We start from the raw sequence: 17,460 nt of genomic DNA, 5'->3' as shown, positions 1-17,460 counted from the left end.
CTCTTGTCTCCCTGATGTGCTGTCCCTTTTTGCTCGTGCCTCGTCGTCTCCCTTTGATTCATCTCTGGTTTCAGGTCTGTTCAGGTTTTGTTTAGTTAGTAAATGTTTTTGCATTTAGTTTAGGTTTTGCTGCCACGTCAGCCTTTGTTTTGGGTTTGCCTTTTATTTCTAAATAAATTAGGTTTTTTTTTTATCACCATGAGTCTGCGCTCAGGGTTCGCCTCCTTCCACCCCGCTCATGACACATACAAAAGCAAATTTACGCTAAAACAACTCAAAAATGAAAATGGTGGGATAAAATTTATTTCATGCACAATCTGAGCCATATAATTGAAGATGTCCTCATTGTCAGATCTATCAGGGTCTAACATGTGTAGATAAAATGAATCTAATTCTATCTATTGACAGACTTCAAATGGTACTGTGAAATGAACCTTTTGGCCTTCTGCTTTTAGGAGTCTCCCAGGAAGCGGATTGGTGTTAGTTCTCATACACGAGGTCATCTTCCAGAGGTCAAAGCCATCCAGCAGACTAGGAGGCTTCTAGCTAATGCCAGGGAGAGAACCCGTGTCCACACCATCAGTGCAGCATTCGAGGCATTGAGAAAACAGGTCAGAATCTCAACCCACATCCAAACTGAAGAAATACACTAAAAAGATCTACTCATTTTCCCATGTAGAACAGAAATATGTTTCTCATTTTGTAATGCACACACAAAAGGCATGTAGTAGCAGAAATCAGGGGCAGATGTAGTCATTTTAGGGCCCAAGGCAAACCATAGGCTTGGGACCTCCACTTCCCTTCATTGTCCTTATTTTTTAACTCTTATCTAAGATCTACTTGTAACTTGTTGCCTTACTGTCAGGTGAGTGATACTTGCAATTAATTTAAAAATGTCTTTATGGTTATTTGTTTTAAGAGCAGTAACAACTTGGTTTAGTGGATCTATAGCTGTGGATGTTGACAGTTTTTGTGATACAATGGGCTGGTATCAGTGTTAGTGATATATTCAACAAATGGCTCCAGGTCAATTTGTACCTCTTCCGAATCGTATTTATCCACTTTTTAATTTTTTCAATTCATTCCCTTTTTTGTATGAAAAGAAATTGTCTGCCACTGGCCACTTTGTACCTATCTCTGCAAGTTTCATTACTGCTTTGCTCCCTCAATGGCAGCTGCACCAGCATTGATAATTTAATCTATTGGAGTACACTTTTAAAATTAAAACAAACAGAATTAGACCATCTTTTTTCATTGTTATTATTATTATTATTGGTGTGGTCTGTCGTCCTGGATGTTTTCTGAATAACTTGGAATCTAAAAACAGGATAAAATTTAAATTGTTGTGTTTTTGAAGATAGGCACTAAGCTCATAAACCTATCAGTATGTTTGCCTAAAAACACAAGCAGACTAAGTTGTGCTTTCTCTACATGAGGCATCGGCTCCAGTACATCTGCAATGTCAAGAGTCAAGAGTCTGCTGAAGAGGTTTTTCCTATTGTTGTATTGTTGTAGGAGGAGGAGAATTATTTATATATATATATATATATATATATATATATATATATATATATATATATATATATATATATATATATATGCACGCACGCACACCTGTACCGGTATCCTGTACATAAGCTGTTGTATTTTTCTCTTTAGGTGCCATGCTACTCCTATGGGCAGAAGCTCTCCAAGCTGGCTATATTACGTATAGCCTGTAACTATATTCTGTCTCTGGCACAATTAGCTGAGCTTGACTACAGTTCAGATCACAGCACTGTGAACTTCTCTCAGTGTGTGGAACAGTGTACCCGGACCCTGCAGGCTGAGGGCAGGTGCAAAAAGAGGAAGGTAAGGCAAACCTAAAAAGAAATTTATAAAAGTAAATAAATATCAAGTTACTTAAAATGCTAAATTACATAAGTCTTTGTTTATAGATGTGAATGCAAGAAAGAAAGTGAAAGACATTTGTTGAACCAACTCAAGGGCGGCCAGTCTTAGAAATTTCTGCATAGATAAGAATTTTATAACTGTAGTGTTGGACCACTTGACTTAGTTTCTTCCACAGAGTTAGGTGTTTTTTGTGTAATTTTGTGCTGATTGTTTAGGGGTTTGTTCATGAGTGTTGTCACATCTTGGACCAGACTGGCCATCTGCTAAATTCAATTGGTCCTCAATCTTTATCCTTGATCCATCTCTGCCTTTCTTTCTCTCTCTCTCTCAATATATATGTATATATTCAAACTTTATACTTTGGCAAAAATGGCAAAAAAATTGTGGAAGGGGATAGCGCAAACATTGTGCATGGAGGAGTCCATCTGCTGAAAAGCGTGGCTTTCTATGATAGATTTATGAATGCCAATTGGAGGATGCAGGGACAGAGTGGTGACTCCAGCAGGAAGAAATCTGCGCTAGCTCTGTACACCACACTACAGTGGCTGGACATCCTTGTGAATCACCGTGAGATGAGCACCGACATGATGACCGGTGTTTTGCAACTGTGTCCACCAGAAAATATGCTTAGTAAAGCAGTAACAGATCTTCCTCCACCTGCTCATCAAAGAACATGTTCACCTCCTCCTTGTGAACTTATTATCTTACATCTCTGTCAAGCTTGATGTTGCTGTGTTTACTTTTGTTGGATAACCACATCTATGTATGCTTTGGGTATGATGTGTCCTGCAGCAGGAAGGTTTTTCCAGGAAATTCTACTCTGTGTGCTCCTGGACTATGAAATGTGTGTGAAAATGAACGTCTCATAATAACGTGACTACGAACTCACTTCTTGACTTCCTATGGAGTATGCTGGACCCTATACACCACTGCATCCAAAATTTTGCATTGCACTTGGTGATGTAAGGCTTGGATGCAGCTGTTCAGCCATGGAACCCCATTTCATGAAGCGCTACACACTGTTCTTGAGCTAATCTGAAGGCCATATGATTTGGAGGTCTGTAGCTATTGACTCAGCAGAGTGTTGGTGACCTCTGTGCATTTTCATTCAGTTCAGCATCCTCTGAGATTTTATGTAGCCTACCTCTTTGTGGCAGAGTTGCTGTCATTCCCAATCACTTCCACTTTGTTATAATATCACTAATAGCTTATATGTTATTATTTAGTAGCAAGGAAATTTTTTAACTGGGCTTATTGCACAGGTGGCATCCTATCACGGTGTCATGTTGGGTGGAGATGACGGAGACAAACCCAGTGCGAAGACTCATTTTAAAAGAAACTAATTTATTTTACTAAAGAACAAACCAAAACAAAAGCTGACGGGGCAGCAAACAAATAGAAACATAAACTAAATCAAAACTAAGAAGAAGATGAACACAATAGAACGGAGCAAGAATGGAACCAGGAACAGGACAGAAACATGCAACAGGCAACTACAACAAACAAACTAACAGCAACAAACATCAATGGACCAGCGGGGAATGGAGAGAAATGACCGGGTTTTAAAGTACAGAGGATGATTATGGTAAGTGGACTCAGGTGTATGGGAACAATCACAGGCAGGTGGAGATGGGCGTGGCAGAAGAACTGAAAGAGGGTGACTGGGGAAGAGTGAAATGAAAAACACAAACATAGGAAGACTGAACCCAAATGAACCAAGAAGAAAACAAAAACCAGATAACTAAAAATAGGAAACAAAACCAAAACACAAACCAGAGAACGTAAATAAAAATAAAACAAAAACAAACACAGAAAAAGCCAAATCACCACACACGGTACAATGCTGGAATTCACTGAGCTCCTGAGAGCGACTCATTCTTTCACAAATGTTTGTAGAAGCAGTCTGCATACATAAGTATGCGATTTGTATTCACCTGTGGCAATGGAAGTAATTGGAACACCTGAATTGAATGATTTGGATGGGTGTGTGAATACCTCTGACAATATACATAATGTAACTCGACCAATTTCTCTTCAAAACTGTCCAAATTTCTTGATTGCACTACAACCAACAACCGGTATCTGGAAGCGGAGTATTTGAAGTGAAATGACAACACAGCAGTCCGAGCGCTTTTCTGCAACTAAACAAACTTATAACTAATTACACAGTACTGTGAGAAAAGTCTGGGTTTGGTGGTTACCAGGAGAATGGTGCTTGTCTGACTGTGCCAAATGTAAAGTTTGGTGAAAATCTATGGGGTTTATGGTGGGGGGTTGTTTTTCAGGAATTGGGTATGGCACCTTACTTCCGGTGAAAGGAACTCTTAATTTTTAAGAATTCTTAATTCTTCAGCACACCAAGACATTTAGGACAATTTTATGCTCCTAACCTAGTGGGAACAGTTTGGGGATGACCCCTTTTTGTTCCAACATGACTGAGAACTAGTGCACAAAGCAAGGTCCATAATGAGATGGATGAGCGGGTTTGGTGTGGAAGAACTAAATACCAAAATTAACTACTGTATTTTCTGGACTATAGGGCACACTTAAAAGCCTTCAATTTTCTCAAAAAAATGACAGTGCGCCTTAAAATCCGGAGCACCTTTATATACAGTGGGTAAAAAAAGTAATTAGTCAGTCACCAATTGTGCAAGTTCTCCCACTTGAAAAGATGAGAAAGCTCTGTAATTGACATCATAGGTAGACCTCAACTATGAGAGATAAAATGAGAAAAAATTTAAAAAAAATCCCATTGTCTGAATTTTAAAGAATTTATTTGCAAATTAGGGTGGAAAATAAGTATTTGGTCACCTTCAAACAAGGAAGATTTCTGGCTGTTACAGACCTGTAACTTCTTCCTTAAGAGGCTCCTCTGTCCTCCACTCATTACCTGTATCAATGGCACCTGTATGAACTCTTTAACAGTATAAAAGACACCTGCCCACAACCTCAAACAGTCACACTCCAAGTTCCACTTTGGTGAAGACCAAAGAGCTGTCGAAGGACACCAGAAACAGAATTGTAGACCTGCACCAGGCTGGGAAGACTGAATCTGCAATAGGCAAGCAGCTTGGTGTGAAGAAATCTACTGTGGGAGCGATAATCAGAAAATGGAAGACCTACAGGACCACTGCTAATTTCCCTTGATCAGGAGCTCCATGCAAGATCTCAGCCCGTGGGGTCAGAATGATCACAAGAATGGTGAGCAAAAATCCCAGAACCACAAGGGGGGACCTAGTGAATGACCTGCAGAAAGCTAGGATCAAAGTTACAAAGGCTACCGTCAGTAACACAATACACCACCAGGGACTCAAATCCTGCAGTGCCAGACGTGTCCCCCTGCTTGAGCCAGTACATATCCGGGCACGTCTGAAATTTGCTACAGAGCATGTTGATGTTCCAGAAGAGTATTGGGAGAATGTCATATGGTCAGATGAAACCAAAATAGACCTGTTTGGTATAAACACAACTCGTCGTGTTTGGAGGAGAGTGAATGCTGAGTTGCATCCAAAGAACACCATACCAACTGTGAAGCATGGGGGTGGCAACATCATGCTTCGGGGCTGTTTCTCTGCAAAGGGACCAGGACGACTGGTCCATGTACATGAAAAAATGAATGGGGCCATGTATTGTGAGATTTTGAGTGCAAACTTCCTTCCATCAGCAAGGGCATTGAAGATGAAACGTGGCTGGGTCTTTCAGCATGACAATGATCCCAAGCACACTGCCAGGGCAACAAAGGCGTGGCTTCGTAAGAAACATTTCAAGGTCCTGGAGTGGCCTAGCCAGTCTTCAGATTTAAACCCCATCGAAAACCTTTAGAGGGAGTTGAAAGTCTGTGGTACCCGCCGCCAGCCCCAGAACATCACTGCTTTAGAGAAGATCTGCTTGGAGGAATGGGCCAACATTCCAGCAACGGTGAAGACTTACAGAAACCATTTGACCTCTGTCATTACCAACAAAGGATATATTACAAAGTATTGAGATGAACTTTTGTTATTGACCAATTTCCACCCTTATCTGCAAATAAATTCTTTGAAATTCAGACAATGTGACTTTCTGAATTTTTTTTTCACATTTTGTCTCTCATAGTTGAGGTCTACCTATGATGTCAATTACAGGTCTCTCTCATCTTTTTAAGTGGGAGAACTTGCACAATTGGTGACTGACTAATTACTTTTTTCTCCCCACTGTATGTAGGAAGTCATAATGTTTTAGTATGTGCATAATGTTTTAGTAGGTGCAGTGTTCTTCCAAAGGTTTTGAACCGATTGGTTATCTTTGTGATCTCTCATAGAGGAATCCTATAAATGCCAGGGTTTCCCCCAGTGTTTTATAAGCCTGGCGGGCCGCTACCTTTATCTACCTCACCGATCGCACCAACAGTGACGCAATCGCGCTGCCCCCACTGTGTGAAGGTCCCGCGCGGCGTCTCATTGTGCTCCTTTTGTAAATTGGAGGGGACTGTGCACGCCGTGCTCCATTCAAAATGGGGGATTTCTCTGCTCTAGCGGAGCTAGTTCACCTGTATCAGCATTTATATGATCCCTCTGTGAGAGATCACAAAGATAATCAAACGGCTCAAAACTCACAGGAGATTACTGCTCCAGCCGATAAAAAGGAGTGTTTATAGAAATATTAGTCCTATGATGGGCGAATCACAACTAAAGCAAATAAATCAATTAAAGTCAAACTGAATGCTTTAAGTTTAAACATCCTCTCTGTATCACAGCCAGAAACCACAACAGCTTTTCCTCCTGAATACATGCAACCATATTTGATGTGACAACCATCTGCTCTCTCTTTTTTACCGTATATCTACTGGTTATGTAGAGTACTGCCCCGTCTTTTCGGAGAATACTGCACAGATGTAAGTGCCAAGTATAAACGCCTCCACCGCGCACTCAGGTCCGTGCGCTGTTCCCGGAGCCCCGCGTGACTCTAATGAGCCCTGAGGCCGAGACACCTTCAGCTACCTGGAGTTAGCAGGTTGTAGGATCCACAGCAATAAACATCTAACGAGCAGGTTTAACCACAAATGGTTAGTTGAGCCGAAATTCAGCGGGTGGCTTTACAAGACCAAATATGGTAAGCATGTTTTGTGCTTAGTAAAAATATTATCCTTGTTTAACAGTAAAATGAGGCTATTCAGCATTAGATATGCACAGTACAGTACAGCATCTCTCTAATTTTCAGAGTTGTCTGTTCTTATTCATTAGCCTGGAAGTGAGACGTGTGTTGGTGATTTGTTTGCACTTTTTCATTCATATTATTTTAATATATTTGTAAATGTGACTTAAATTAGGATTTCAATTAGGTGCAATCAATTAGTTTTACAAAAAGGCACTTTTGAAATACTTTTTTAAACAGAAATACAATGAAAAAAGATACTATGTTACAATATCAAATAATAAATAACCATATTTTCAACTTTCCTGTCAACTTTAATCATTTTTTTTTTACTAAATCACAGTCGGCTGGGGATCAGCCGGCAAACAGCCACCTACCACTGGGGCTTAGCCTCTTTTCTGGGGGAAACCCTTTAAATGCTGATACAGGCAAACCAGCTCTGCTAGAGCAGCTAAATCATTCATTTTGAATGGAGCGTAGCGCTTGCGGTCCATGCCAAGTTACAAATACTAGGAGGTGCAAGAAGATGCAGCTTATAGTCCGATGCACTTTATATATGACAAAAGTTTGAAAATGAACCATTTATTGACAGTGTGTCTTATAATCCAGTGCGCCCTATTGTGCGGAAAATACGGTAATGAAAATCAGTCATTGTTGTTGTTTAAAAAAAAAAAAAGTGATGAGACTGGCCTTGATCAAAAGAATAGTTGTTACCCAATCTTTTGAGGCAATCACTACAGTCAGCTGATTTCTGTAACTCTCAATAAGATTTTTGTATCTCACAGCAGATACCTGTTGCTCACTTCTCATGAGCAAACTGCTCCAGCTGTCTCGGGTTTAAAGGATTCCTTCTCCAGATGTTTCAGCTCGTTCCACAGATGATTAACAGGGTTTAGATCAGGGCTCAGAAGGTCACTTCAGAATGGTCTAATGTTTTGTTCTGAGTCATTCTTGGGTGTTTTTAGCTGTGTGTTTGGGACTAAGCTTTCAGATTTGAGATTTCATTGGACCTGAAAAGATTCAAAATAGTCTGTGTCAGATGCAGCAAAGCAGACCCAGAACAGAACCAAGTCTCCTCCATGTTTCACTGTAGGTACAGGGTTCTTTTCTTTTTCTGTTTCATTTTTGGGTCTGCGAACATTGAGCTGATGGGACTTGTTGCAGAAAAGCTCCAGTTTTGTGGCTTGGCAATATGCATTTTGGCAAACTATAGTCTCATTCTTTAATGATTTGGTGTCGTCCTTGGTCAATTTAATTAAGTTCAGTTTATTTGTATAGCGCCAAGTTACAACAAAAGTCAACTCAGGGAACTGTACAAAAACATGCACATACATTATAAAGACCCAATGAGTAAAATTTATCTATCTAAGTAAGCCAGCAGATTGCATTTAATCTTCACTCCATTGCAGTCTCCTTTCCTGAGCAGCACATAGGCAACAGTGGTCATCTTCCATTAAGTCCACTTTGGCTCAAACAGTAATTAATGGTGCCATCTGACACTGATAATCCTTGACCTTGGTGTTCATCTCTTATCTCTTTGGAAGTTGTTCTGTGTTTTTGGTTACCATTTGTATTATCCACTTCTTCAATATGACATCAGTTTTCCTCTTGCAGCTAGGGAAGCTGGCTTCAGTCGTGTGGACCTTAAGCTTCTGAATAATCTGTGCAGCTGTATTCACAGGAACATTAAGTTGCTTGGAGATGGTCCTGCCTTTACCTTTAACATGCTGGTCAATAATTGTATTTCTTAGCTCCTGATGCAACTCTCTCCTTAGCTTTCTGTGCTCCATTTTCAGGTAATGTACATGTACCACTTTTTGGACAAAAGTACAGGTATCATTTGTAATTTTTTGAGTCAGTTTTTTTATTTAGGTTAAAATTTAATGTGCTTTTCAGGTACCTACAATTTTTGGTCTGGGACTTTGGTGTCCTGCTACAAACAACAGGTGCTAACCTAAAGCTATATCAGAATACAGGTCAAGACCATACTAAAGTTGGCATCTGAGTCACAGCTTCCCGTTCAAGCATTTTCACTCTTTTTGGAATCTAGACCATCTCAGATCAGCTGTAGTTCATAACATAAAATATGTATACTTGTCAAATATTGACTAGATTGACCAACCCTGAATAAAGATTCTTTAAAATGGTTGAAATGGGAAGAATAGTCCAAATGACATAAAAGCAGTCAACCTGACTGCCAATTAAGAAGTTTCAAGTTGGATACTAACTTCAGTGTCATCAGGTGAAGCCATGATGGAATAAACACTGTTTTATACAAGTCTTTTATTTTTATTTTGAGCTTGTGATCACATTGTCAAAACTCTTAATAATGAGATGCAGGGAATAGCCTCCTGGCAAAATTCTTTGCTGCAAGTTTGAACTAATTAGTTACCTCATTGTGAGGATAGCTTACTACATTAATCTTGTGTAGCTCACTAAGTACAACTTTAGTGACAATGACAATTTGGCTGCCACAAGATGGATCCCTAAATAGAGCACAAAGGATTATCCTAGTTAGTTTTGATTGCAGAGATAAGTTTGCCTGTTTTTTATTTTTAAAGACAAAGATTTCCCATGAAGGGGCCCTGCATTTTTGTGTGCTCAGAAAATGAAGTGGTCTTGCCATTTCAGATATTTTTAATCCAGTTATGTAAATACTATACTCTGTTGTAGAATTTTAAGCCAACACACCAAATACTATTTAAACCAGGGCTTCTCAAAGTTTGAACTCTGGTCCATATCCAAACTGAACAGCTAGTTATTCTGGACCCAGCTCACATGTTATATTGTATTGCACTGGAATGCACTGGCACGATGCAATGAACTGTATGTTAACTAGTGCGCACAGAGAGAGCGTGCAAAAGGTTGAGCAAAGGAGGGAGTGAGCCTGTGTCTGTATGCTTAATGTGCGAATCAGAGCACGTGACTGAGGCAAAGAAATTAGCTGGAAAAAATGAGTGCTGAATTAATTTGTTTCAGTTTTGTTAAAAATTAATTGTTGACTGAATTGGTAAAGTTTAAACAACCAGAACCAAGACTAAAATCAGCAACACAGTAACTAAAAGCTAAAATTAGCAACACAGTAGCTAAAAGCAAAAAAGATAACAAGAAGACAAAACAAGCAAGTAGTTGAAATAGATTTTAGAAAACAATGTTTTCAAGAAATTGACATATTAATGTTCTCCTATGGAGAATATGTTTGTAAATAAAGATAAATAACTCAAAAAGTACTAAAGTTAAGAACACTAAAAGTCATAGCAGACTATTCCCAATTGAGCTGAACATTTAGATATATGTATGATTAAAATACAGAAGCACAAGGTGTGCGAAGGAATACTGATTACAAAAAACCTATGGAAAAAACTATAAATAGCAAAATATTTTAGTGAAAGCTTACTCAGCATTCAAACTATAAAAAGGGATTTGCCTATGACCTTTGACTTTGTGAAGAACTCAGATTTGGACCTTTGAATATAAAGTTTGAAAACCCCTGCTTAAAACACATGAACCACGGTATGATTCTAAAAGTCAGTAGTTTCACATAAAAGCATTTTTCTTTAACAGGCACAAACATAATGTGCAGTTCCCTTGTCCATCCGTAGCACACATGTTGCTCTTTAGATCTAAAGTAGCTCATTGTTTTCTCCGCTAGCTGGCTGTTTCTCACTGTGTGCTGTCTGTCTATGTGTGTGTTCAGAAAGTCTTAGACGCCAGATGTTTAGAGTAGAGGGGAAGTGGAGCTGGCGCCACGAAGGGCAGAGGGCAGTGAGAAGGCACGCGAACAGAAACCACACACACCGGCAAACCCGCACACACACATTCTTTTCTGCACGCACACACTTGGCACATTCCCCAGCAGTTGCTCCAACATATTCCTCCACTCTGCTGCTTCAAGCCATCGGCTTTAATGTACTTTGATATACAGACAGAAAAAAAACACTGTTATCCTCAGTCTGTCAGACAGCGGCAGCTGGTGGAAAAATAGAAGGGTGAGTGGGGGTAAAATATGTGTGTAAGTCATTTTCTCAGAGTCACTGAGTCTGTGCACAGTTAGTTGGAAAATCTACTCTTTATCTTGAGAATAAGAGCCGGATAACAGAAAATGCGTTTGTCATGTGAAACATGCAACAGTCCAGACTTATTTTGCTCAAATTTACTCAATCTACCTACTGCAGTTCTTGTATTTATATCTGGGAATAAGTGAGCTTTTTATTAAAACTGAACCCATTACCTGCTCTGGAGCTGTGTTCTGCTGCCCAGTGCTGCATTTACTATCCATCTTGACAAAAGTTGATGATTGGTAGTAAACTGCTATCCTGATTTATTGATGATCAGTGTAATTTAAATTTTTTAAAATGTTTACAGAAGTGTTCATACATCTGTCAACATCTGAAAAAATCTTTAGGAAGAATGAATAGTAAAAACTGTTTGGCAGTGCCACAACAAAAAGGTCGCTGGTTTGATAAATTTTAGCAGTTATTACTGTTTGTCAGAACCACACTGAATATTGTGATCCTCTTTTTAATGTAATCCTTATTGAGTTGTTTCTCCTCTTGTCTATATTGCATTTAAAAATATATTATTATTATGTTTTGTGGTCTCATATAGGCTCATTTAAGTCTTAGCTTTACTTCTCTAATGTTTTGTTTTGGTAAATGTAAACACAAGAAGCTGTAAGAAGCTGGTAATGCAATTTTAAAGTAAGTCTAGCATTCCTTGAAAAAAAGCATATCACCCATGTCAGAGTTTTAAAGGAACAGAGTTGTAGTCATTTTGGCCAAACCTTGTAAATGACATGCACAATCTCATGCAATATTGCGAGATCTCACGTGATCTTTTAGTGCTTAAAGTTTGTTTTTGGCATTATGCTTCATTAGCAACACATCAAATTTTAGCTTAATATCTGTAAAATTATTTGCGATATAGCCATATCTGTGTTGGCTAAGAAGACTTTGCTGTGGTTGTTATTAAACTGGGCTGACTGACAAAACTTAATCAGTAGTACTGAATGATCACTTTTTGAAAGTTTCATTAAAATCTGTTCAGTCATTCATTAAATAGTTAACTAAGGTACAAACAAAAAATGTGCACATATACAAGGGCAAAAACATTGCAAAAAGGCATACTTTACTGTATTTTTTTATCCAATCTGAAGTGTAAATAGTAACTCAAAAGCTACATGTCAAACAGAAAGATTAATAAATTCCAGAAAGGTATCTCTTAAGAAAATATTGCCATAAAATAAAATAAAATAAAATAAAATAAAAACAAAAACCCAGGAGTGTTTTCTTCAGTTACTTTGACCCAAACTTCATGCAACATAAAAAGAAAACACAGAACTGAATAACATCTACCAATGAGAAAACATAAAATAGATATGATGATATAATGATGCTTTATATCAGGAATATTGTACAAATCTACTAATGACTTGTCACAGTACTTTTCAAAGTGTAGCTGAAACGATCAAACTGCTTGCCATACCTTCACCTGTCGTCTTTCTCTGTTGCAGCTGTCCATGATCAGTAGTACCAGGGAGCTCTTTTTCATATTACTAAATTAAATTAGGCCCAGTTTACAAGAGGCCGATCTAGATACGTGAAAGATTTTCAAATGTTGATTGGGTAAAAGTTACACGGTACTGCTGTGCTCATTGAACCTGCTGTAGTTTCCATGCTTAGTCAGTAGTTGGCGCTTACACGCACATGCACTCAGACACCTGTCTCTTGAGGATGTAAACAGTTAGATCCAAAATGGTGAATAAACAGAGGTTTGTTTAGACTTACAGTGAGGTTGGGTTGCTGAAAATGTTGAAAAGGGTGAGTAACAAATAGCACTCTGCTATCTGCCATTATTACTGTTGTTATCTACTCGTGCATGTGCAGAACTATTGACAGAAGCCGTCTGTTGTGCACATGTGTGATTTCACATATTGCAACTTCCTTTGAAATGCAAATGGAGGATGTGAAAGGTTCCACTCTGAGACCTGGGTTCAAAAATCTTTGGTGTCTGAGAATCTGATCGCAGTTGTTGTGTACACAAACGGCTGAAGCGCAATAGAAATGTACTTTTGCAAAAACAGTGTTGGACTCTGTAATCTTCTCTGGTTCCCTCCCCAACCTGACAAGCGATGACATGTTTAGCCACATGTCATTGTTCAACCGTTGGCTATCCAGGATTTCATAGACAATTGGCAGATTAGTTTATAGTAAGATGGCAGACTGAATGCAGTCTACCCTCTCTTTTAAATGGCTACTTGTTCCAGATTTATATCATTTATACCATTTACACTAATTTAACCATCCAACCATCACACTTTTGATGTTTTTTGAGTAATGTAATGCCCTCATCATTTTTAGAAAGAACTGAAAAGACAACCCACTCTACCCATTTTGTAGCAGATAAGTAAAAATACTCTTCAGCTAGTGATGCAAGCACCAAATTTTGCACCAGTGCTCACTATAACCCTCTTTTCAAAATACCCCAGGTGTCCATGCACAATTTCAAGAGGGCCGCCATTTTGCAAGATGGCTGACACTTTCACTGATTTCTGATCCTTTGAGCATATAACAGAAGAATTGATATGGGGTTATTCGGGACACTAATCTAAACTACACTACACTACAATTAGTACTAGTCTACAATTTAGGAGTTAGTAAAGCAAGGTTAGCTGACACTGAACCCAGTGCTAAGTTGCATGCTAAGTCTAGAATGCTATTTTAGAAACTTTAGGGCCTTTAACCCTCCTGAAACCCTCAAAGGAGAGAGCTAGAGATCTGATTGCAGTTTTTGTGTACACAAACAGCTGAAGCCCAACAAAAATGTCCTGGTTTCACTGAAAAACAGTGTAGTGTAAATTGGGCGTCAGTCAGCAACTGCTGAACTTTTCTGACCACAACCCTTCAAGAAGCTGCTTCCTGACCTATGTTGGACTTCTAGTGAGAAATTCTCTGGACTTTCTGTAATTTGCCTTCCAGCTCCATGTGGAGTGGATGCTGTCATCTATCTGCTGCAGGATGCTCCGTACACCTGGATGGTGGTGAAGGCTCTACAACCTTCAACAGCATCAAGCCTTCTTTACTGAGTTGCAAGCAGTTTGGTGCTGCAGATCTCAGTTTGAGTATCTGAGAGGACCCTGTCTAATGTGGCGATCAGTAACACAGGAGCACCACAGGGGACAGTCCTGTCTCTGTTCCTGTTCACCTCTACACCTCAGGCTCTCAGTACAACTCAGTCATACCACCTTCAGAAGTTTTCTGATGACTCTGTGGTTATGGGGTGTGATTGAGATAGACAGGACTCGGAGTACAGGGAACTGGTGGACAACCTTGTAGAGTCACAGTAATCATCTGAGCCTGAGCGTGGACAAAACAAAAGAGATTGTAGTCGACTTCAGGAGGAAAAAACCCACAACCTTCCCTCCCATGCTGGAGGAGGCAGTAGATGTTGTGGGCTGATACAAATACTTAGCTAGACTGGAGCACCAGCACTGATGCTGTGTACAAGAAGAGGATGAGCATACTATCTTTCAAGGAAGCTCAGCTCTTTTAATGTGTGCAGTCAGATGCTGGAGATTTTTTTATCAGTCTGGTTGCAGGTACATCTACTGTGCCGTAATCTGCTGGGGGTGCAGCATCAGTGCCAGGGAAGCCAGCAGGCTCAATAAAATAATTTAAAAAGCTGGAAAAATCATCAGGCAGAACTTGATAACATTTCAGTCAGTGAGGGACATGAGATCATTGAACAAACAGCTCTCCATCATGGACAATCGTTCCATTTCATTCATGACACCCTACAAAGGCAGTAGCGCTTTTTTTTCAACGGACTCACTTAGCTCTGCTGCCACAGAGAACATGACAGGAACTCATTCCTGCAAAAATTTGCAATTTCAATTTATAACAGCTCATCTCTGTCTACCAGATGAACACCAGTAAACTTATACCTGCACATAACTACTGTAAATAGTTACTATGTACAGAATACTCAGCCATCATTTACAGTACTACTGTAAATATGCAAATTATTATTATTATTATCTATTCTGCCAACATTACCCTACCTTTGTCTTAATTTCCACTCAATGTTAGCTTTTTCTTTGTTATTAATGCTGTAAATTCTAAACTCGTCTGTTGCTGTGACAAACAAATATCCCTCAGGGGATTAATAAAGTATCATTCAATTCTCTATTTTCTCTTCTTAAACATATGAGATTTCCACTGAGTAGAGAAGGAGATTTTGCTACATTAATTTTTGCAATTACCTTCACATTACTCACTGAAAATGTTTGTGGACACTGCATTCCAGTAATACTGTTCAGAAGGTGTACTGTGGACAGTCTGAATGTAAAATCCTAAGACATGCCCTGTTAAAATGTTCAGACCATGAACTATTAACTTAGCCTACAGTTATTTTCTAATTTTTCATTTGTGCTGTTAATTCAGTCTAACTTGTCTGTGTTTGGTTTTCAGGAATGAAGTTCATGACAGTGACAGCAGTGGAAGGAGTATTGGGAGGACAACTGACAAGATGAAAAACACTTTAAAGAAAAAGATGATGACAGATGGAAGAACTTGACTCAAGATGACCCAAGGGCTATTCTGCAAAAGTAAAATTTGGAAAACCAAGATAAAAGAAAGCTGGATTTTACCAAGCTTTGTCAGAGCAATCTGGCTTAATTGTTTTGTTGTTGTTGTTTTTAATGAATGCCAAGCCAGGACAAAAAACAAACTACTTATTCACAGTCACTCTTTTTTCTGTGCCTGCTAAAACCTTTTTAGGGTTGTGGGGAGCTTGTGCCTATCTCAGTAGTCAACAGGCCAGAGAAGGGTCCACCAGCCCATTACATAGCCAGAATAACCCAACATACATGTTTTTTGCACTATGGAATGAAGCTGAAGTCCATGGGGAGAACCCACACATGCACAAGAGAACACACTAACTCCATACAGGCAGGTCCCAAATGAGATTCAAATTGGTGGACATTCTTGCTGTAAGGTAGACATGGGCAGCCTTGTGAGGCTTTCAAGGCTTCCTTCTGATAGTACTGAAAAAAAGAGTTGAAGCTTCAAAGCCTCAAAGACAGACCCTACCAGTGACATCTAGTGGTCAGCTGCAATTACAGCAGCCACAAACATCCAAATGATTCACACATCTTGTTAATTCCAGTTTCAAAACAAAAGCTATAAAGTCAGTTGTAAGTAGTGGGGTTTTCATTCTGAGAATCAGTGTTCACATGCTATGAACCAGGGAGGGAGCACCAAGCATTTTACATGTTCTTATAATGAAGGAAACAGCCCCAAAGATTTGAATCAGTCACATCACTACATTGTTTCATTGAGACGTATGAAACCTCAAACGTCATAAGTCATGTAATCACAGAGATTTGATACAAGCCTTGACAGTGTTTGAAACAAGTCTGCTTCAATAGAGTGAAACTAGGTTTAGAATCTCAGTGTCAAACATCCCTTCTTTTCTGTAAGGCAACTGGGCTAACCACTGCTCCACTGTCACTCCAGTCTGAAGTGAACTCAAGTCAAGTTTATTGCTGCGTTCCATTTATTTTGTTTATTTCAGAAGTTGGATCTGGGAATGACATTTACAGTGTTCCTGTTGGAAGTCAGAAAACCAGTAGGGTTTGCAAGCTAACTACTATTAGTAATACAAGTAGATAACAATGTATTTCTTTGCTTTCTAAGCATTCAAACACAACATGTTTATTGATAGTGGTTAGACAGTACTCTGTGTGGCTGATGTACAGAGATACAAATCAACAGAAATTAAAATAAAAAGTTTATTCCTGCAGCTATAACAACTATTTATGCGCTACTAAGTCATGTTGGGTTTTCAGGTCAGGGTGGTTATAAATATTCAACTTTTCGAGTTGTAATTCAGATTCTGGGGGCATTCCAGTTTATTTTTTTTCGACTTGCAACTCTGAAATGCTGACGTAAAAATTATGATGGTGATGGTATTATGATGGTATTGTTGGTGCAAACTAAAAGAGCTTCTGTAATTAAAAAGAAGCACACACTTTTGTTAGTAAATTTCAAGTAAAAAATTAAAATAAACAAGGAATTGCATAATTGTAGTTTTTTTTATTCCACAAAATAAACAGTACAACTTTCTAAAATTTTTCACATATGCTCCTTTCTTTAGAACCCCCCCTCACCTGTAACACACACACACACACACACAGAGTTTTGCTCCTAGTATAGACAATAATGTGCATTAGGTACAGTAGCAGTCACTTTTAAAAAAAAAATCTTAACTGCAGAAACACAACTTCTTGCCTACAAATGACAAGCAAGAAGCTACAACAAGCTTGATGACATCATATTTTAGCTCAATATCTGTAAAATTGACTTAGGCCTTTTTGTGTTGGCTAAGGTTGATTAGCTGTGGTGACCACCTAGAATTGGGATGAATTTAAAAGTTAAT

At 38.9% G+C, this 17,460-nt stretch overlaps 1 protein-coding gene across 1 annotated transcript in view; it reads left to right on the top strand.

Annotated features, from left to right (window-relative positions):
• Nucleotides 1-17,105, top strand: part of atoh8 (atonal bHLH transcription factor 8) — a 20,113-nt gene extending 3,008 nt beyond the window's left edge. Inside the window, exons 2-4 of the mRNA XM_017440878.3 lie at nucleotides 456-611; nucleotides 1,660-1,851; nucleotides 15,492-17,105. Coding sequence (XP_017296367.1) covers nucleotides 456-611; nucleotides 1,660-1,851; nucleotides 15,492-15,497 — 354 coding nt within the window. The 3' untranslated portion in view covers nucleotides 15,498-17,105. The remainder of the gene's footprint in view (nucleotides 1-455; nucleotides 612-1,659; nucleotides 1,852-15,491) is intronic.
• The last annotated feature ends 355 nt before the right edge of the window (nucleotides 17,106-17,460 follow it).

Source organism: Kryptolebias marmoratus, unplaced genomic scaffold (assembly GCF_001649575.2).
Source record: "Kryptolebias marmoratus isolate JLee-2015 unplaced genomic scaffold, ASM164957v2 Scaffold33, whole genome shotgun sequence".
In the NCBI taxonomy this organism is placed as follows: domain Eukaryota; kingdom Metazoa; phylum Chordata; class Actinopteri; order Cyprinodontiformes; family Rivulidae; genus Kryptolebias; species Kryptolebias marmoratus.
The sequence above is the reverse complement of the archived record's forward strand: the minus strand, read 5'-3'. Positions and strand labels throughout refer to the sequence as shown.